At 40.4% G+C, this 22,737-nt stretch overlaps 1 protein-coding gene across 2 annotated transcripts; it reads left to right on the top strand.

The window, feature by feature from the left end:
* Positions 1 to 657: 657 nt before the first annotated feature.
* On the top strand, positions 658 to 22,430 carry LOC142489334 (uncharacterized). Of its 2 annotated transcripts, none has more exons than XM_075589901.1 (12): positions 658 to 741; positions 3,609 to 3,764; positions 4,665 to 4,841; positions 5,761 to 5,823; positions 7,672 to 7,735; positions 10,178 to 10,355; positions 12,814 to 12,876; positions 13,753 to 13,824; positions 15,098 to 15,154; positions 15,474 to 15,533; positions 20,646 to 20,698; positions 22,303 to 22,430. In XM_075589901.1, the coding sequence occupies exons 4-12, from the start codon at positions 5,790 to 5,792 to the stop codon at positions 22,397 to 22,399; spliced, it is 678 nt and encodes a 225-aa protein (XP_075446016.1). In that variant the 5' UTR covers positions 658 to 741; positions 3,609 to 3,764; positions 4,665 to 4,841; positions 5,761 to 5,789; the 3' UTR covers positions 22,400 to 22,430. The 2 variants fall into 2 exon arrangements, with proteins under 2 accessions (XP_075446016.1, XP_075446015.1); XM_075589900.1 differs by lacking the exon at positions 658 to 741 and adding an exon at positions 2,448 to 2,637.
* Positions 22,431 to 22,737: the final 307 nt, after the last annotated feature.

Raw genomic sequence — 22,737 nt, 5'->3', positions numbered from 1 at the left:
GCTTTTTTAGGGAGAGCTCTGCATTCCACTTTCCCATCCTCACCTTCTCTGTAATCCTCTTCTACCCCTTCCTCAGCCTGCTCCATTTCCCCCTCTCTCATCTCCTGCATGTATCTTCTACTTCCCCAGTCCTCTGCCTCCATTACTGCTCTCCACCTTTGTATTCAGACCTCCCCTGAGCTTTTCCACAGTTGTGCTTTTCTGACAGGGGGTTAACAGAGCCTCTGTTCCGCTTTCCGTTTCCACAGCTTCAGCCTTGCTCAGTGTCTCCAGCCATTTTTGTCCTGTGCTGCCAGGTCCCTTGCCTGCTGGAGTGCCTGTAGCGTCTGCCATCTTGGAATCCTGGTGCTTCTCAGCTTTTGTTCCTCGTGGCATCGCTGTTATGGGGAAGGTAAGGAACTTGTCCATGCAGTTTCTTTTAGTCGCTTGGGGGGTTTCGGTTCTTGTTTCCTTGCTTTTTACGGCTTTATTTCTTTGATTTTTGGTGGTGAGTTAGCGGAGCTCTCTCAAGGCGCTTGCTTCCTGTCCAGCGCCATACCGGAAGTCCGGTAAAAGTGCTTTCTAATGGATACCAACCTAAGTTTTTTAAGATTTACCAAACACAACTTCATACATCCCAACCTGCTGCATATACTGCTTCTTTCTTTTTCAGGAAGAGGTGCTATAATTGTGGGGCTTCTCTCTGCTTCACATGTCTCTGTGATGTTTGCAGGGCAAGGAAAATGGTGAAGACCAGGTGAGGTAAGCTAATAGAAATAGGGAGAAGGGACACGGGAAGTGGGAGTCGTAGATTGTGCTGTTAGATGAAAAGACGTTGAATATGTTAATAATGGCAATGCGCGCGAGTCCTGCTACACATGAAATCTGTAGTGGTGGATGTGACCAGCGGAATAGACTAACATGGAGGAAATAAGACAAACTGTGCAAATGAGGATGTGCACCCAAAACAGATGGAATAAAGTACATCTGGATAATCAAAGAGCAGCAAAGACACACTCCTCGAGTAAAGATTAGTGTTTTTCCACAGGGGTTCCCCTAAAGGGTTACATGCAATTTTTTATGTAATTAGAAAATTGTACCAAATATAGACGAATTTACAATGCATCTGATCTCAGACTCTCTATTATAGGGAGTTGGGGTTCCTTACAATGCATCGGATCTCAGACGCGCTACTAGAGAGGGTTGGGGTTCCTCAGAATTTCCCAATATAATTATAGAGTTCATTAATGAAAGAAAGGCTGAAATCCACTGGATCAAAACAATATTTTCTGCCAAAGTTTGAGTACTCTTTGGCACTTTCTTTGCCTTAAGAAATCTTGCAAATGTGACGGAAATATTGGCAAGAAATGTTGTTCTGATGTATTGCTGTGCGTCTCCTGCTTTTAGATTATACAGTTGTAAATGATGGTTCTAAGATGTACATGTTGTATAATTATCACACACAGGTGAAGAGTACATGATGCCGCCGTGACATCACGACACACAAAACCCATACCCTATACGTGTGTGTGTGTGTGTGTGTGTGTGTGTGTGTGTGTGTGTGTGTGTGTGTGTGTGTGTGTGTGTGTGTGTGTGTGTGGGTGTGGGTGTGGGTGTGGGTGTGGGTGTGGGTGTGTGTCAAAAGGGGCACTACTGGGATTGATTTTTGAGTTTAGAGGGATGTTGTGTGTGTTTGTAGATTTTAATTGGTAAACAATTGTTTGGATGTCTGTGACCCCTCCTCCCTGATTTTAAGATCACCCAGCCCATCTTTAAATAGCGTCTTGAGATGCAGCTGTCAATTACCAGTCTATTAAGACTTCTTCCTCTATGAGAGAAGTAAAGAGAACATTCCCAGAGGTAGTGTTAGGACTTGCAACAAAAAATAAAAGAGGGGATATCTTGACGTGGTTTACAAGCTTAAAGTGCTTTGGCCAAAGAATGTAGCTAATTGACCCTCACTTATGAGAGAAAAACAGATAAGTATTTAACTATATGATTTGTCATGTTGGATGTAGCATTGGGGCTTTCTGTCTTTTGTTCCACAATTATACCCCCCATACAATACACGCACAATAATACCCACCACAATACACACAAGAATACTCCCCACAATACATACTGTACACAATAATACCCCCAAAATACACACAATATCCCCCATACAACAATACCTCCCCACAATACACACATAATAATACCCCCCAGAATACACACACAATACCCCACCACAATAGACATAGAATAATACCCCCCCATAATACATACACAATAATACCCCCCACCCCCACAATACACATAATAATACCTCCCACCCACAATATACACAATAATACCTCCCGCCCACAATACACACAATAATCCCCCTAAACCCCCCCCCCCCCCCCCCCACCCACACACAATACAGGTAGACTTACCTTGGGGGTGGTCTCAGGCTTCTCGTGCTGCTCTGAACCAGTCCTCGTGCAGATACAGCAGTTGAGCCCGACTTCCAGGAGTAGAGAGGGAGGCCCGGCGGGAGTAAGAGGCCTGGTATGAGGGCGGAAGACCTGCAGCAGCTGGGTAGAACTGGGGTCCTGTGGCAGTCTCCCCATCACCACTGGGCCCTGGACAGTTGTCCCCCTGTTAGTGGCCCTGTTAACACACCTTGACTCTGAGGTAAGTTTAAGCTCAATCTCCAGCCCCCCACTTGTACCTGGGCAACTCACACATTTCCACATGAGGATTTAGTGTAGAGGACTGCTGCTTTTAACTATCTCTGTTAATTTTGCTAACACTGTACTCAGGGAACCCAATACTTCCTAATGGGCGCTCAGGAGATTAATAGGATTATACTTAACCCATTGCTGCAGGAACTGCTCTAGGCCCTTCTCCTTAGTCTAGCAATACACCTTCAACCAATCCCTAAACACCTGCCTTATCTTTACCTGGTAACAACCTACAACTTTTCCGCCTAATTCACCAGCTTCCCATTAACCAATCACCTTTCGGTCCCTTTGACCGAGGTGAATCAGGGGGTCATACCTAATCCCATGTCGCCCTATAATTGCCTCTGGGGCTTTCAGTAATGTCACTGTTCCTAGTATAACATTTTGAGGGTGCCTAAATTGGGTACAATGTTATTAATTGGCCCATTATATGTTTGCATCACATAATAAATTCCTTTAATATTGTAAAAGTACCAGTCTGCAAAAAAATCCTAATACATTGGTATTTGTTCTAGGGAATTCCATATTATGTTCTAAATATATTTTTTCTATATTATTGACATTGTAAAGTGGAAAGAGTTCAATCCTGTCAGAAGACATTGGTCAGTGTTAAATCTTGCCTTCAACTCATCAACAAAGAAGACAAATAGAGATAAAGACTATTCAGTCATCACTATTTGTAGACCAATAAAGAGCAAAGTCTACATTGTCTGTGTTCAACAACATAAGAGTTTTAAAGTCAACTGAGCAGCTCTAAATAGTCAAGGCAGAGAAGGCAAAGTGCAAGGACCAGAATGGAAATGAGTAGAAAGATTATTGGACTATGGAGGCATGCTTATGCCTGAGTATTGCCTATAGGTCAAAAACTGATAAGAAAAGATAATGCTTTTCCTATATTAACTCCAAATCTGCTTTACCCAGAACCTCAACAACAACAACCTGATCTCTGCAACTTCATCTTAAAAACGTCTTCAATGATTTAATATCCATAATATCCTCAACAACCGAATCCCCAAATTCATCCAGGGAAATCTTGCTGTGCACATCCCAGACGGGTGATGTATGGACGATATTTTTGTGAGTATTGTCTATGATTTTTTGGGGGAGCGGGGAAACTAGATATTTCTGTATGTGGTACAAAAATTCCAATGATGATAAAATATTTTGATGCTAAGAAATCGCTCAAGCAATAATCACAATATATTTTATGAGAATGTTACACACCACATATTTCACCATATCACAAATTCATGATTTTGTAATCCTTAAAAAAACACACACACATTACTTTCTTGGTTGCTTTTAATTACGTACCTTTTATGGTTTTCTTTGTTATTGTTTTCCTTCCTTTCCTATTTTGTGATCTCTACATAAATTTCTTTAGCATTTGTGGGGAGCTTAAATAGTGGATGCCTTTATCACTCATATTCATTTCCGTATCTATGAACAAAATCCATATTATTGGACTGCAATAATAAAAAAATATATATAATAATAACAACAGATTATTTAAAACCTTAAAAAATGTACTGGTCTTTTTTCCCCAATATGGTTAAATATTGTAGAAAACAGAAAAGAGCACTTGAATTTAGATGGTTATAATCATATCTCAGTTTAGTTGAGGTCACTTAATAAATGGGCCCATATAACTCTAGACTTCTTATTCTCTACTCAGCTCCTATAAAAAAAATGTTTTGAACAAACTACTGAACGGGTCCTAAGTGTTTTTTTCTAGGCTGGAAAATGTTTTATGTGGGTTATCTGATACTGCACCTTCATGCAAGAATGTGTACCGGAAACTGTTCAGTCTTCCTTTGTGATTTATAGCTACAGTATATCACCTGAACCAGGGGGTCGCTTATTATATCACTGTACTGGGTAATATTGGCCATTCAACTGGATAGTCTTTGGTAGCAGGTGCAGATGCCGCCTCATAATACATAGTTTCATATTCTATGTCTCTCCATTATCTACAAGTTGTTACAGGTTTCCTCTGACACCTCTGAATTCTTACACGCTGATTATAAAGGGATCTCACTATGACATAGCACATATTACAGTATGTGCAGTGTGCAGCCACTACTGGACTCTAGGAACACAATGAAAATACATCTGGCCGTAGTCCCAGGCATTATCTACTCAAGAGAGATACAAGTGAGTACTCTACTCAGCGCAAATGGACGGTGCTCTGTAGCCTCTGCTCTGATTGTTGCAGGATGGCTAGGTTAAGGAGAGGAGGGTGATGCAGACGTAGCCAGGTGGGAAAATCGGTTTCTGGGAAAGATAGGTATACGTCACAGTAAAAAAAAAAGTACTAGAGCTGTCTTGTATGAATATCACTCATCAGTTGTAACTTTTGAGTGATATTGACAAAAGAAAATACTGGAGGTGGGTATAAATAGCATAGAAATTTAAGAACTCAATGAGGCAGCCAGCATTATTACAGTTTTGCATCAAATTATCCCTGCTTTTTCTTAATTAAAAAAATGGTGTGTTCATTTTGATATGTTTGTGGCAGTTGTTGTTAAGCTGCTACAGAAAAAAAAAAACAATTATACCTGAGAAATTGTTATTTATCAGTCTGGCTGGCTGCAAAATTAATACAAAAAGAGCAAAAAGCAACGCCAATCTTGTCAAAGAAAAAACCCATACACAGCAAAGAGATTTCCTTTGACATGTTATTCCCATTGCCCTAGTGACCTTGGGCAAGTCACTTTATCTCTCTGTGCCCCAAGCACCAAAGACCAATTGCAAATTAATCTGGGCAGGGAGCGTGTCTGAAACAATCTATGTGCTGCTTACTGTGCTGTAATTGGGAGAAAAGCACTATAGGAAATTAAGTTATTATTACTATATTTTTGTACTTTGGGCAATATTGCAGCAGAGAGATTTTGATTAATAAACTTCAAGTATCAGGTGGAGTTGTTATGCAGTTGCATGTGCATACTGTAGGACGTGTTCTATTTCTCATGTAACGCCGAGTCAACTAACACGAATGGATGAAATGTGTCACTGTAAATGCAGTATTTTGATCTTGTCATTAAATGCTTCAGTTTTGTTTGTTTTTTTATAGCATCCTGCTTTTTTCGCATCCTATGCGAAATGTCTACAGACAACTCAAGTTGTGACCCTAAAGGTAAGCACTATGACTTTGTACAGTATGTGGCATATGTTTCTTCCACAGATAGGTATTTCTCAATCAGGCGTCACAACATCTAAAGATAGGTCTGTGTAAATATATATGTATATAAACATGTGAATGTGCTCACAAGTGATATTTTTATTTGCTACAGTATGCTATACGGTGGAGGGTTTTTCGTCACCTTTTTCACCCACTGTAACTTATCTAATGTGTGGTGAAACCTACCCAGCCATAAAATTGCAGAGCCAGGACAACCAGCCTCACACAGGTGAGACCCAAAAGGTCGAAACAGCTGTCTGTGGTAGGTTTACTGGCTATGCATCTTAACCCAGGCTGTGCTGAAAGCTGTGTAATGTAGCGAGCATACACTTATATGGGTTCCATGTAAAAATGGATTTGAGGCAAAGGGTGATACTGTGTGCTCATTTGCATGTCATTTCCCAGTATATAAATATGTGTATACATGTACATGTGTATATGTAATATATATACGCACACACACATACACACACATGTTTTGCAGGGAAAAAGGATACATAAGCAAAGAAAAATGTATTTATATTTAAACAAAAATAAAAATACAATTTGTTTTAAATAAAGAAATGCAATACATTTCCGTCTGCTTCCAGTTAGTATTCCAGCTAATTTCCTAATCATTTTGTAACGGCTATATGGGGGTATCTTTTTGATTAAAAAAAAAGTTGCACAAAGAAGCCTTAAAGACATACACATATACACTATGCGAGAGAGGTCGGCAGCAGCTAGGGAGATCCGGGGCATCGACAATGTACGTGTGTGTGTGTGTGTGTGTGTGTGTGTGTTAATGTATTTTTTGTGGGGTGGGGGGGGGTAATGTATTTTGTGTGTGTGGGGGGGTTAATGTATTTTGTGTGTATGTGGGAGGGTGATGTAATCAAGTGATAGCGGAGGGGCGGGCAGAGTGTGAGAGAAGAGAGAGAAGGTGGAAAAGGGAGGTGGGGGAAGAGGGAGATAGGGGGAGAGTGAGTGAGGAAGAGAGAGAAACGGAGGGGGGAGATAAATACATGGGGAAGGGGGCTCGCAAGGCCGCTGACACGATGGTGGGGGGAGGGGGACGGTCAAAACTCTAGTCCTGGGCCCTGAGAAATCTGTCCGTGGCCCTGTCACTAACTATGTGTTTGACTTAGATGCTCACTTTTTGTTGTACACAGAAGAGAGTAATAACAATGTTTAAAGAAACAGGGTTTGTTAATTTCAGTTCTGAGGACCCCCTGCTTCTAGAGATACTTACCTCTGTAGGGTGTGCTGGTAGCCTCCCCGAAGGTTTAAAGGTCCGGGTCACGCGGGCCAATGGTAAGCTACAAGGGATGACGTCATGGTTTCCTATTGACTCGTGTCGCGGGAGCATTAATCCGCCATTTCGATAGCCCCACATAGCCAAGCTGGAGCTGTTACCAGCACCCCCTACAGACGTAAGTATCACGGGATGCAGGGGGGAGCCGGAGCTAAAACTAACATCGTTCTGCTCCTGCGACCCCCTGCTTCAAACTTCTAAAAAGGGAAAAAATTAAAGCAAGACTGCTGGCATAAAGGGGCTAAATCAATATGACGATTCTCTGTATATTCAATTACCCCAGAGTGTGATAATGCCGATCGAGGCGAGTACTACCACACAGCAACTCCCACTGACATTAATGGAAGTTTCCATGCATTAGATCAGTATTACCGCACCTTAATGAATTACACCCAAAATCTCTACCATTGCTCTTCCTAACCAACCAGCTAAACGAGGAAAACAATGAGCCTTCTCTGTCTACCATACCAGCTGCTCTGATCTTCTAACGTGTGTGTGTCTCTTTATAGTATATTTCTACATAGGAGGAAATGACAGTGAGGATGAAGATGAAGGCTTTAAAAGTGACAGCAAGTGAGTGATACTTCTAAGAGAATAAGACATGCAAATACTATTAAAAAGTGCAAATCTGAGGGCTGGATTCTTGAAAGACACACTCTCCAACTGTACCTATTTAGCAGGTACACTGCACTTTTTTGGATCCTGTAAGACCAGCTGTACATATTTAACATAATTTTTCTTGTGTTGTTATCTGCTCAGTTTAAGGGACTCCCATAGGAATTGTTTCGAAGTGCCTTCATCCAGCACAGCTTAGAGTAACTACAGTGGCACCTATTTTTATTTGCAAGGTGTTGGAAGGTCTGAAAGAGTGACATGCATAATTGTACGATAATTCTTTGGAAGAGCTGATTTTGCATTATCACTGACATATCACGTTCATGAATCTGAAGTTTGTTGAATCACATGTTTTTACTTGATAGTTGATACATTAGACACCAATGTGTCTATAGTATATAGGGTATTTGTAATTACCAGGTGGACAAACCTCTTTGTTGAGTTAACAGTAAGTACCAACTGTCAATATTGTTATTTTGAATCTAACACTAGAGGAGTTTTAGAACACCAGTCTGTGCTGCTTGTTTTTTTTTTTTTGAGGCATCATTTAAAAAAATATATATATATATATATATATATATATTTATTTATTTTTATTATTTATTTATTTTTAATTCGGAGGTCTGCCAGAGCTAATCTACAGTCCCCCAAACTCCAGGAACCCTCCATTTCCCAAAATGTTTAGACAAAATGGCCAAATGGCCACCAGGGTTAGCTTGGCAGTTTTGTGACTCCACGGTGACACCATAGTCTTATTTGTATTTGTGTGAATGTCACAAACTGGCACAAAAAAAATCAAGTATCTTTGAAACTGAGCGGTTCCTTTAGGTTGGAGGACCATGGACTGGTGGTGGGCCCCCCCATTTTAGAATATATATATATATATATATATATATATATATATATATATATAAAATAGAAGAAAAGAAGCGCCAAATCCTAGTGCATTACTGTGCAAACTTGATAAATTTAATGCCCAAAAATCTCAATAAAAATGAACTCACAAACATAGAACAATTAAAAGCATTTTATGAGATATACTCATGCTCCAAGGACCAGGAAAACGCTGCTTGACTGCTGTCTTGGCTCCGTCACACCTCTGGATCTGAATGCTGCCTTTGCTGTTCACCGATAGCAGGAACTGACGTTTTTGGCACTCCGCAGTGATCTCTCCCCGGGTATACACCGACAGATGCTTTTTTGTTCCCACCGGGGACGATGGATATCGCGGACCAGCGGATGACGTCACAAAGATGGCGGAGGATACCGGACCGATTGAATTCAAAGCAGTTCTGGAGCAGGCGTTTGTGAAGGTCCACTGCACACCTTCCCTACGCGTTTCATCAGATGGACTGACTTCTTCAGTCCATCTGATGAAACGCGTAGGGAAGGTGTGCAGTGGACCTTCACAAACGCCTGCTCCAGAACTGCTTTGAATTCAATCGGTCCGGTATCCTCCGCCATCTTTGTGACGTCATCCGCTGGTCCGCGATATCCATCGTCCCCGGTGGGAACAAAAAAGCATCTGTCGGTGTATACCCGGGGAGAGATCACTGCGGAGTGCCAAAAACGTCAGTTCCTGCTATCGGTGAACAGCAAAGGCAGCATTCAGATCCAGAGGTGTGACGGAGCCAAGACAGCAGTCAAGCAGCGTTTTCCTGGTCCTTGGAGCATGAGTATATCTCATAAAATGCTTTTAATTGTTCTATGTTTGTGAGTTCATTTTTATTGAGATTTTTGGGCATTAAATTTATCAAGTTTGCACAGTAATGCACTAGGATTTGGCGCTTCTTTTCTTCTATTTTTTCTATGCAGGTGGAGAGGGAGGTCGTTGTGCCCTTTTAAAGAAGCTGCCTGCTTTTCCTACCAGTGCTATTTTACTCCCCAATTATTGGTACAATTATTTGGACTCCATAGGACTATCTGCATTGAGCAGACTAAGGAAGGTTCACAGCACCACGTATTTTTAAAAAAAAATTTTTTTATTCATTTTCTATTTTATTTTTCTTTGCTTGTTAGATATTTAGTATTGTGCTTTATTGGTATTGAATGATTATTATCATTTTTATTGGTACACTATTTTACCTATTGTAAAATTTATTTTACTATTTTTATATTTTTAATATAATTCATTGTTTTCTGGCATCTAAGACAACAGCGCAGTCCTTTCTTGTACATATATATATATATATATACTATATATACTTGTACTATATATATATATATATATATATATATACTGCTTAAGCCTTGGCCCTGGATCTGCCCCCCCCCCCCCCCCCCCCTATTATTTCTGGTCCAGAATAACTATCTTACTTTTGAAACTCCGACAGTGCACATAATGACTATACGGTATTTAGCAGTGCACTGGGTTCACTTGTCCCTTGTTTTTATCACAAGACTTTTCTCTACCTCCTGCATCCCATTGCTGGCCCACATCTGGTATGATATAGGCAGATGGGAGGAGGGACAGGATCCACCACTCAAGCTTGCCATGGAAATGCTGAGGATTTTGCATGGGTTGGGAAGAACCACACAGGTTACAAAAGAGAGCCTGGCCCATTACAATACTTACCTGGTAAGCATCTTCTTCATAAATGCAATTTATTCACGAAGGACATGGTTATAAGGGCTTGACTTCCATAAATATGTTTTTCCTCTTTAGTGCAGCAACACATATGCAGGCACATTTTCATGGAAATTAGCAAACTCTCGAGGTGTGAAATGCGTGAGGGGCCCATTTTGTTCATTTTTAAATATAATTGAATCAATAATATAGTAATATTTGTTATTTTCTGGTGTCCCTGCGCATACTCATTTTGGCAAGTGCATTGCCAAACCATTTCTAAGGATTCCTGTTTTAATTAGCAGCCTTAGATTATAATATGGGGATGTGAACAACCACCCATTTTAGCCTATACATACTCCATCCCCTTCAGCCCTTTCTTTTATTTACAAGACAGTTCAAGTCTATCAGGCCTTTCATCTATCACTGATTTTGAGTCAATCTCACTGACTTCTAGCATCAACAGCTTTATAGACCCCAAAGGAGTCTCATTGATAAAAATCAACACTTTATTATTAAATTGCCATTTTTCAGCCGCGATTCCCCAAATCTCATTGACTTTGTTCAACCATATATCTAATGCTCTAAACTCACACCCAAAAAAGGTATAGCGTAATGTTTACTAAGCAGTTTTCTGCCGAAAGGCACCATCTAATGTAAGACACCTTACAGCCCATTCAAGTCAATGGCAGAAGACTGATTAGTAAATATGGACCATAATATTCTATTTGTTTCAATAAAGTTTGATATCATTTTACTCATGTCTCATTATTGATCGGCCATATAATAGAACTAAACCTTGTGTGTCCTACCTAGTTGTTGCTGGCAGCCTTATTTTATCAGCGTGATGCAGTGGACTTATACTACTGTCTCTGTGTAGCTAGAGTGTGTGGCTGCATCTTAACCCTTTCCCTACAATAGTGACAAGAGACTAGTACTTTTCTCTTGTAGAAAATTGAATAATGTAATTCATATACACTAAGTTTGATGAATGTATCCATTGCCTTAAACAAGAATTATTTGTTTTTCTGTAACTTTATATGGAGCTAAGAAATCCCAGAGAGACAATGACACGTGTGTATCCTAGTACCAGTCACACTTTTTCCTACGCATTTCACTTCCTATTTTTACAGCATACATATTGCCTATATCTTTCTAAACACACAGCTCAAAGAGATTGAAACCAATGTTTAATAAATGTAGGTCTTGGGTAAATCAGGCACACAGCTACTTTTAAGCCACTTCGGCTATTAACAAGCCCTGTTTGTAGAGATGTGTGAATGCGCTCTATTCATCTAGCAAAAAACTTATTTCAACTGTATTATGAAATTCACAGAAATTGCTAAGATTTTCACAGAATGCTATCAATACAGTAGATTCAAAAGTCAAAACAAATGTAAGAAACTTGGCAACTTTTGTGGGGGGGGGGGGAATGGCAAAACTTTCACAGGTTGTAGTCAAAATTACTCTTTGAGTTAGATATTCACATTCAATTGTGAAAAAATTAAGCGCAATAGAGTGCAACCAACAATGCAAAAATAACAAAGTGAATAATGTGCACAGGTGGTAAGTGAATGAAACACTCACATAGATGTCTGTAGCAGAATGATTTGACACGCGCCACCTCTCTTAAAAAATATATATATGGAGAGAACATAGCGTTGTACAGTTTTAATGGACATAAAATCAAAGGTGATGGAGAAAGGACACACTCACATTCTCCCAATTCTTTGAAGCATTGAGTGCTGTAAGGGCACAATCACACCCCTCTGGATCACCCGAAGTTTCCTGAGACAACTTCTCCTTTGATGCAAAGCTACACGCCTGTAGCCTGGTCCTCCGATCCTCGTGGCTGTTGGCATCGGCCCTTCCGCATCGGCGCACGCTGCAGTACGGTGGCTCACTGGGGATATAACCCTTCGTCGCCGGCTACGGGATCCTCAGAGTGGAAAACTCTAGAAACAGTTTTTTTGAGCAGCACAGAGAAGCACCATTGTGTTTACACCAATATTGTTGAATTTAGATTGCGCTTCTTATTTCCAATCAGATACTCACATGTGACAGTTTTTAGCAAGATTTGGGCATTTTCCCAGCATCGTTTTACCAGCTGCAAATGTCTAAAATTTGCCATAAATGTGCACAAATATTTCTTCCATCTCTACCTATTGGTAATGCAATCACCATATCAGAGAAGTTCAATGAGTGCTGTATTGCATTTATTGTAATAAAAAGTAAATAATCAATATTATTCCACCCCCTTGGGTACCATTTCACCAATACAGTAAAGTTGAACCTCAATTAACTTTTGACACATATCTACATTACTATTTATTGTGTTTATTGTGTTTTGGATCATGTATATTGTCTATCTGTTCATTTAGTCACTTTAAGGGTATTGTTGGCTTAAGTTGGCTTCATTTCTGGGGATTTCCCCTAAAATGTTCGCTCTCACTTTCCTTTTTCTTTTTAGAATCAGCGGGTTGCTAAAGCGTCGACAGCACTGAAGGAATACAGAGAGAGGTTATGTGCACAGGTGCCGTATTGCCTTGCATTACAGAATTGGTTATTATTTAATAGAAACATAACTCATAGTAGATACTGACTAAATAAAATGTATTAATATAACCAGTGGTTGACAAACCACCCAAAAATCTACTCGCCGAACAAAAAAATCTACTCGCCACCTAGTCGCTCTCCCAATCCCGCCCTGCTTGGTATCGGCCATGAGGAGGTCGCCACGGGGTCAAATCCAGTCGCCACGGGCCTGTATTTTAATGGATTTGTCGAACACTGAATATAACTATAAATATAGGATGAGTGCATCCCCCTTCACTTCTGTTCACATCACTGGGGAATGGTTTCCATCATATGAACAACACATAAACCTGCACCAGTTCTAGGCACATCTTTTGACACATCTCATAATATATGTATATACTGGGAGGCCTTCACCCAGCCATGGAACGACAATGTTTGAAGATTATACTGTATATATGTTGCTCTGAATATCTGCTCCCCAACTCCTCCTATAACTATTCCCTTAAACTTTTACGGTGCAAATGGTGACATTTGATGCAGTAATGCAGAGTGTTATTTGACGTAGCTACTACGTCATGGTGTCTGACACTCCAGGGATTCTATGAAGTAGAAGTTACATCGTAATCTAGTGGCGAATTTGTGCAGGGGAGATCACGTTCACGATCTGTCAGGAAGAGGAACAAAACATGAGGATTCCTCCCTTCGTCCCATCATCAGTGAGCAATCACATGAATGCAAGAGCTGAAATGGGTTAAAATGATACAATTTGCACCTATTTTTGGAGCAATGCTTCAGTCATAAACATGTTCACATGGTACAAGTTTATTCCATAATGATGTACAATAAGAGTGCCTGTTTCTATTTGTTGAAGGTTGATTCCATCCTAGAGGAACGAGAACAGCAAGACCTCTCTGAGATGAAGGAAGAAATCATGCATTTTAAGGTGAAGCAATTCTCTTATGTCCTCTAAGTAAATACAATAGGTGATGCTCAGGGGACATGATAGATAGAAATCAGTTTATTTACTGGGGACTTTTATTATAAGATCAACCCTGTCCAATATATTATTCACCGTTAGCTTATATTTCCACGGAAGAGTCTTATTGACTATACAATGATATGGTTTAGTAACTATAGGGGCTCGTACATCATGGCTTGTTACAGCATCTGTGCAGACATATCAACAATTAGTTCACCGTTGGTGTGTTCATCCAATCGCTCACTGTTCTGCTGCATTGTCTAGGTAGGAGAACCATTTAAAGCAGCAGTCCAAGCTGCAGTTGTCCCCCCCACCCCCCTTTAATATGTGCATTAATATCCACACAATTATAAGTAATTAGCTAACTTGCTGATCAATCCGTTCTCCTGTGATCGATCGGCAAAGATTCGACTTGGGGGTTCACTAAATGGCTGTCAGTGTAGAAGAAGAGGACCAAAGATGCAAAGTTCTGTGGGGAAGATTATGTGACCAGATAGTCACTAAATACAATTGGTGCACTGCTAGAGAGAGGGCAGGGCTGAAAAACGGTTGTGCCAGAGCCTGTTTCAGAAGAGGAAGGGGATGAGACTTTGTAAATGGTTGCTATAGAAACAAAAAATGCTTGTTGCATTATAATACATTAAAAATGTAATTCAGGATATTTTTTGATTTTTTAAAATGCTACAAGTTTTTTTTCATAGTACAGAACTGATTTATTTATTTTTTAAAACGCATGTAGGATATTTCTTGGTCTGCAGCTTTCATATGTCTAACGCAGGGAATTTCAAGCCGTTGCTCAGGACTCTGAATCGGACCAATTATTTTAGACCTCTAATAAAGTGCATTCCCATGGGGGTTACAAATGTATTAGGTATTCCGAATATCTGGTTGTTTGCTGATCTCTGGGGATGGGATTGGAACGCTTTATAATGTATATGATATAAATGAATTATTATATAAATGTATATAATGTATTGGAAGTCTTTACATGGTTACATATTTACATAGTAGATGAGGTTGAAAAAAGACATACATCCCTCAAGTTCAACCTATGATAAATTTAGACAACATACTTTATCCTATATCTATCTATATGTACTGCCCTTGGGACAAATAGTACATTTTAAAATGTATATAATGTTGGTTATGGGACTGAGGTAAATGAGCGCTTGTATTTTTCTGATAACTGTTTACAGGACCAACAAATATTTTAAAATGTACGCGCTTTCTATTACAGAAGCAGATTCAAAATGCCAAACGAATATCCAATCGCAAAGACCACATTGTACGCAAGGTTGGTGCAATATTCAAATGTCGCCATTGGTATGTGCAATAAGCGAGACTCCATGACAGTGTATGTGGTCACCTGAATGTCACATTCTATTCTGAATGCATTGGCTTTTGATAAACCTGACTTTATAGAAAGTAGACTTCGTATGTGTTATTGTATCCAATCACCACTTATTCTATGGTATGTAGTAGGAAGTCTGGACCATGACTGTAAATGTCCATTAGTGCCTGTTACATTATGAGGCCATTGAGAGGATACATTGCTGAGCTTAACTAGTTCCTCTAAGTTCTCTCGACCCATAATTTCCATTTTGTCTTTTTAGAGGCTCTCTTTCCTAACTGACCTTACGAAAACGCTGGATGGCACAAATCAATTGAAGACGGTTAGTATGTATGGAGATATTCTCTCAGCTGAGGCAGTATGAAAAGGTTTTGAATATACAGTAGGTATAAATATTTTTTAATTATGAATTATATACTCACAAAGGAAATTATTCAATACTAGCTAAAGTATCCAGTTCACATGTTTTGAAGTACTCTGGAGACATCTTTCCATTTCAGACTTGAAAGTGTGAATCAATCGATAATGTCGCCCTCGTTAACCCAATCAATAATTCCACCTTCCAGTGAGTGAGGCTGCATCCCCAACCCCCGGTTACTGAGACTCCCACTGCAAATTATAGTGTCATCCACCCTCCTCACTGACACTTCCTCAGCGACACTCACACCACATCAGTGATGTACCTCTCTTCCACCCGCATCTGTCACTCTCCCTCTCTTCCACCCGCACCTCTCACAGCCCTCCCTCCCCCCTCTCTCTCCTACCCTCCCCCCTTTAGTATTCATGATAAGTTTCAGGTTTCTAGGTTCCATGCTCTTGGAGCTAAGGCTGACAGACAGGTACAAAGGCTCTGTTATTATTATAGATTGTGAGAACAGGTTTACAGCAAAGGGAAATATGCATTCCATTCAAGGAAATGGAAGTTAGTGTTCAGATATAGGAAGCTTAATTGTTCCCTCTGGTATATGCTGGGATATATTGGGATATACTGCTTTAACATCGCCACTGAATCCTAGAAAAACTCTGTGATATTCTGAGTTATACTAGGGGACAACGGTCACACTGCATCTATGGTAAACCATCAGAACATACGGTAGATAAAACAGGGCGGGTGCACAATCTAGGTACTGTATTAAAAATCCTTACTTTACTAATGTCACCATGAAACTTATCCAATTAAAAATACATTGTATCCAATGTTGTGTCCTTTTACCGGCCTATATACTGTACACTCTTACAAGGTACTATTTGAACATGCATAGCGTTTAATAAATATGCCTGTTTATTTTAGGCTGGGCTTTCATACAGGGCACTAGAGCTTGTGCCAAGCCATGTGCCCCTGTATTGTTAACTATGCGCTACCCTGCTGCTCATTATATTGAATAGTGTGGAAAGAGGAAAGAAACACCTTTAGGGAAAGTAAACTTTGACAAAAGTTGAGTGAGACTATCACCGTCTCGAATGGGATGTTCCCTCTCATTTTCTATGTATTTACTCTGCATTCTCCGTCTCATTCATTGTCTCAGTTCATCTTTCTGTCCTTTGTACTGTATCTCCCTGTCCCTTCCTTATGCTGTGGAATGGTCTTCCCCATGTTGGAGAAGATTTTAGCCCTATTTATTTGAATGGGGCTGAACTCTTTTCCAGCACTTGGAAGAGGCTCCAAAGGATATTAAAAGGGTAGTCTTCCCTATGACAAAAGTGAACTAAGGATAAGAACAGTGACATGATTAGAATAATATTATGATAACCGACAGTTTACTACTGAAAAAATGTATCGATACATTAATACGGACGTTAGGCTTACTCATATGCAAATCAAATGTTAATGAACCATTCGACTAACATTGTAGATGCACTAATCTCCATTAATGTTAGGACAGGGAAATAACATTGCAATAAATAGGTCACACCAAGACCTGCTGTTATTCCTAGCAATACCATGGTTATCCTAACCTTACAGTATTTAATCAAATTCCCTATAAAAACAAATGCATGCTAAAGTAAAAAGTGGTACCCTGATCTATTCTTTTGGTCTGGCATTTATCACTTTCTATCAAAATAGCTATGTGTTAGACCAAGATATATATTTTTTAAAAATCTAACATTAATAAACACAAGCGTTACACAGTGTAACACTTGTGTTTATTAATGTTAGATTATATAAAATGTATATCTTGGTCTAACGTGTAACGGTTTCACGTTTCGAATGCCGAAGTGCGTTATTTGTAATGCATGGTACATTTATCCTAACGTGCATGCACATTGTATTGTTTTAATCCTCTCTGTGCTCTTAATGTACCCTCTAATGCATTTATTGCTATGATGCAGCTTTTGGTGATGGGCGCTGTTTTTTTGCATATAATTATCTTCATGGATACCCAGTAAACTCAGGAAAATAACATCTGTTACCTTTTTAGGTAACCTAACGTTATTTGCCCTGATTTAATGGAGCTTAGTGCATCTGGCCCTGAGTGGAACTGCCCATTTTTATCGTCTTTGGGCCTTTTTCTATATCCGCAGAAGTGGACGATTGGGCTGTTCTCCGCCACAATTCCCCATTTAAAGGGGAATGTTATCCGACAGTGGCCTGAACTACCGCTTCCAGTGGATATAGAATAAACCCATTGTCTTCTCTCTCGTATTGTATTGTATTGTATGTCTTTATTTATATAGCGCCATAAATGTACATAGCGCTTCACAGTAGTAATACATATCATATAAATAACAAATAATATAAATAACAGATCATGGGAATAAGTGCTTCCGACATACTGTAAAAATAACATTAAGGAAGGAGTTCCTGCTCCGAGGAGCTTACAATCTAATTGGTAGGTAGGGAGAACGTACAGAGACAGTAGGAGGGAATTCTAGTAAGTGCGTCTGCAGGGGGCCAAGCTTTATGTATCATGTGTCCATGATTATCCAGTGCTATTCATATGCTTCTTTAAGCAGATGTGTCTTAAGATGAGTCTTAAAGGAGGATAGCGAGGGGGCTAGTCGGGTATTGAGGGGAAGGGCATTTCAGAGGTGTGGGGCAGAAAGTGAGAAAGGTTTAAGGCGGGAGAGAGCTTTAGATATAAAGGGGGTAGAAAGAAGACATCCTTGAGAAGAACGCAAGAGTCGGGATGGTGCATAGCGAGAAATTAGGGCTGAGATGTAAGGAGGGTCAGAAGAATGTAAAGCTTTAAAAGTGAGCAGGAGAATTGAGTGTGAGATACAGGATTTAATCGGAAGCCAGGAGAGGGATTTCAGGAAGGGAGATGCGGAGACAGATTTAGGAAAGAGTAGAGCGATTCTAGCAGCAGTGTTTAGGATAGATTGTAGGGGAGACAGGTGAGAGGCAGGAAGGCCGGACAGCAGGAGGTTGCAGTAATCGAGATGTGAGAGAATGAGGGCCTGAGTCAGAGTTTTAGCAGTTGAGTAACAGAGGAAAGGGCCTATCTTTGTGATATTGCGGAGGAAAAAGCGACAAGTTTTAGAAACGTTTTGAATATGAGAGGAGAATGAGAGAGAGGAATCAAGTGTAACCCCTAGGCAGCGTGCTTGGGCTACTGGGTGAATGATCGTATTTCCAATAGCAATGTGGAAGGAGGTAGTAGGGCCAGGTTTGGGAGGAAGTATAAGGAGCTCTGTTTTTGCCATGTTAAGTTTCAGTCGGCGGATGGCCATCCAGGATGATATTCCAGAGAGGCATTCAGAAACTTTGGTCTGTATAGCAGGTGTAAGGTCAGGGGTTGAAAGGTAAATTCGTGTGTCGTCAGCATAGAGGTGATATTTAAACCCAAAAGATGTGATTAGGTCACCTAGAGAGAGTGTGTAAAGAGAAAAGAGAAGGGGTCCCAGGACAGAGCCCTGGGGTACCCCCACAGAGAGATCAATAGAGGAGGAGGAGGTGTTGGCAAAAGAGACACTGAAAGTACGATGGGAGAGGTAAGAGGAGATCCAGGATAAAGCTTTATTCCGAATACCAACAGTATGGAGAATGTGATGGAGAAGAGGTTTTTTCCACGGTGTCGAATGCTGCAGAGAGGTCGAGTAATATGAGCAGAGTGTAATGACCTCTGTCTTTGGCAGCATGGAGGTCGTCAGTTATTTTAGTGAGGGCTGTTTCAGTAGAGTGAGCAGTGCGGAAGCCAGATTGTAGGGGGTCTAGGAGAGAATAGGTGTTGAGAAAATGGAGTAAGCGAGAGAATACAAGACGTTCAAGGAGTTTGGAGGCAAAAGGCAGGAGGGAGACAGGTCGATAGTTAGAAAGACAGGTAGGGTCAAGCTTGCTGTTTTTGAGTAATGGTATAACGGTTGCATGCTTGAATGGGATGGAAAGGTACGAGAGTAGAGGGAAGAGTTAAAGATCTGTGTGAGCATAGGGATTATAGAAGGAGCAAGAGGTTTTAGGAGATGGGAGGGAATGGGATCAAGAGGGCAAGTGGTAGAGGGAGAAGAGGAGATCAGCAGTGACACATCCTCCTTCGAGATAGCGGAAAAAGAGTCAAGAAAGGCAGGAGGAGAGTTGGGAAGCATTGTGGGATGGGAGGAGGCAACAGATGGGATGTTCTGCCGTATGGATTCCACCTTTTCCTTAAAAAAGTCAGCAAAGTCCTGAGGTGAGATGGAGGAAGAAGAGGAGGCAGCTGAGGGTGGTCTGAGTAGAGTCAAAGATAGAAAAGAGACGGCATGGGTTAGACTTGTGTGTGTTGATTAGTGATGAAAAGTAGGTTTGTTTAGCCTGAGAGAGGGCAGAGTTGAAACAGGATAGCATAAATTTGTAGTGAATGAAGTCTGCGAGCGTATGAAATTTCCTCCAGAGGCGTTCAGAGGAACGAGTGGAGGAACGCAGCATGCGTGTGTGGGAGTTTAGCCAGGGTCTGGGGTTAGAAGGGCGAGGACGGCAGAGAGAAAGCGGGGCAGGAAGATCAAGAGAGGAAGATAAGGCAGAGTTGTAGTTCCTGACCAGGTTGTCAGGGTCTGAAGCAGAACTAAGGGAGGAGCGTAAAGTGGAATCAAGAGCTGGTAGGTTAATAGAGCGCAGGTTTCTGCAAAAACGAGGGCGAGGTGGAGATGGAGGTGGACAGAAGCGAGAGAGCGAAAATGAGATGAGGTGATGGTCAGAGAGAGGAAAAGGGGAAATGGAGAAATCGGAGAGAGAGAAGTTTTTAGTGAAAACCAGGTCTAGGTAGTGTCCATCCTTGTGGGTGCTGGCTTCAGTCCACTGTTGAAGGCCAAAAGAAGAGGTTAGAGAAAGAAAGCGGGAAGCCCAAGGGAGAGAGGGGTCATCAATGTGGCAATTGAAGTCCCCAAGGAGAAGAACAGGGGAGTCTGAGGAGAGAAAGAAAGAGAGCCAGGATTCAAAGTGAGAGAGAAAGGCAGAAGGGGGATGAGTAGAGGAAGGTGGGCGATAGATGACCACCACTCATTCTGTTCTCTCCGACAGGAACTAGACTTGGAGGCAGAAAGACTCAATATAATTATCCCACAGAAGAAACGGTCAGTATTTGCATTTAAAACAAATGACAAAAGTGCAGGGCCCTTCACTTCTGGTTTCAGGAGACATTTATTGTGGGCAAAACTATCACTCTTCTTAATCCTTAGCTGAGGTTTTGTGGCCTTTTAAAGATACGGTATACAGCATACATTTTCGCTAACTACATTATATTCTAATCTAAAATTAAAAAATAATGCCACCAAACATGTTGATATTGACCCCCAAATAATGTGTTTCTGTATATTTGACAAAAGGTAGCATTTAATAGTGCATTATTACCTACCAGCTCCAAAATTGTATTGTATTGTATGTCTTTATTTATATAGCGCCATTAATGTACATAGCGCTTCACAGTAGTAATACACGTGGTAATCAAATAAATAATATTTAATTTTTAACTAAATGCATCTGCAAGTTGTAAATATATAAATCTTTGTGAAGTTATTCCATTGCTTTCTGCCAGCAAGAAATATTGATGTCGAATAATATTTCAGGGAATTAAAAAAATGGCTACTATTATGAATCTTCCAAGGAAATGCTTTGTAACTCAGACCTAATCACTGCAATTTTGGCACTGGCGCAGTCTTTGCTCCTCAGATAATTATAATAATATAATGTATCTGTGTCTTCCATATACCTGTTACTGTACTGTTTAAAGTTAGTTTTTTTTGCCTAAATTTGAAAAGCCGACAAACATATCTGAGATTGTAAAACAGAAGTCAAAAATTGGACAGACGGTGTTACAGGGCTGGGAGCACAATATTATTCTTACTGGGACAATGTTTCACCGAACTAAATTGGCTTAAGTTCAGCAAAGCAGAATTGTATACTGAAAGTATATTTATAACACAGAGACAGTTAGTAGAAGACCATGAAACCCACGGTACTGCATTGGCAATACATTAGCCCACCAAAAGGGATAAAGTAAATCTGGCACACAAACATTACAAAAACAAACAAAAAAAACAACTTACCTAGTTACTTAAAGGAGCAATCCAAGGGGTGATTGTCACTGCACATTTTTTTTTTTTACATAAGATTGATGCAGGGGGTCTTTGATTTCAGCTCTGAGAGACCCCCTGCTTCCAGAGATATAGACTTTGTCAAGGTCAATAGGAAGCCGAACCTGATGACGTCCCAGCTTCCTACTCGCCTGCAGGGTGCGGGAGCTTTGAAAAGCTTATCCATTACATGACCCCTGATAGCCCCGTGCAGGTAAGCTGCTCCACTATGGAGGTCTGTATCTCCGGAAGCAGGGGGTCCCAAGAGCTGAAATTAATGGGGTCCAGCTCTGGAGACCGCCTGCTTCAATCCTATGTTAAAAAATGCATTCAAAAAATGCATTCAAAAAATTGCCCCTCGGATTGCCTCTAAATTGGATGCTTTGGGACAATATTTTTTATTCGAAAATGTTCACTGGACAAATGTGCCTTGTGCATTTTGTTATTCTATTAGAAAATGTATTTTGCTTTTGCGTGGAATGTTGTTTTTTTTCTCCTCAATGGTTTTGAGAAACCTGGATTGCAAAATGAAGTAGTTTTGGACCTCCATGTCCTTCCCTATGTCATATGTCCTATTTTATCGCAAATGATGATCTCTCTCCCAGGATGGACCGCCGGGTGTATGAGAAAGAGGAGGAAGAAGAAGAGGATCCTGTAAAATGCCTAAACCTCTGCAAGCTGCACACAGACAGGAGAAAGTAGATAACATATTCAATAAAAATTATTCCAGCCCTTTGCATTACTGTATGCTGCTGACTTATTTTCTGAACTGTCATAGGCACAATGTGGAAAAGGTAAACATTATGTGATGTTACATTCCCCAAAAGACATATTGGTGGAAAAGACACCAGGAGTGATGTATGAAGGCAAATTTGGCACAAAATGTACACAAATTGCATCATTTTCATCTTGCGTTAACGTATCGTTCCAGGTTTTAAGCCATGTATGTCAGCGCTTCAGTAATGGATTGTTAATAGGAGGAGTTAGAGAGGAGATAAGTGAGACACAGATTATAATGTATACTGTACAGTGAGGGGTTT

Source organism: Ascaphus truei, chromosome 3, assembly GCF_040206685.1.
Source record: "Ascaphus truei isolate aAscTru1 chromosome 3, aAscTru1.hap1, whole genome shotgun sequence".
Classification (NCBI taxonomy): Eukaryota; Metazoa; Chordata; class Amphibia; order Anura; family Ascaphidae; genus Ascaphus; species Ascaphus truei.
This window is presented reverse-complemented; position numbering and strand designations above follow the sequence as displayed.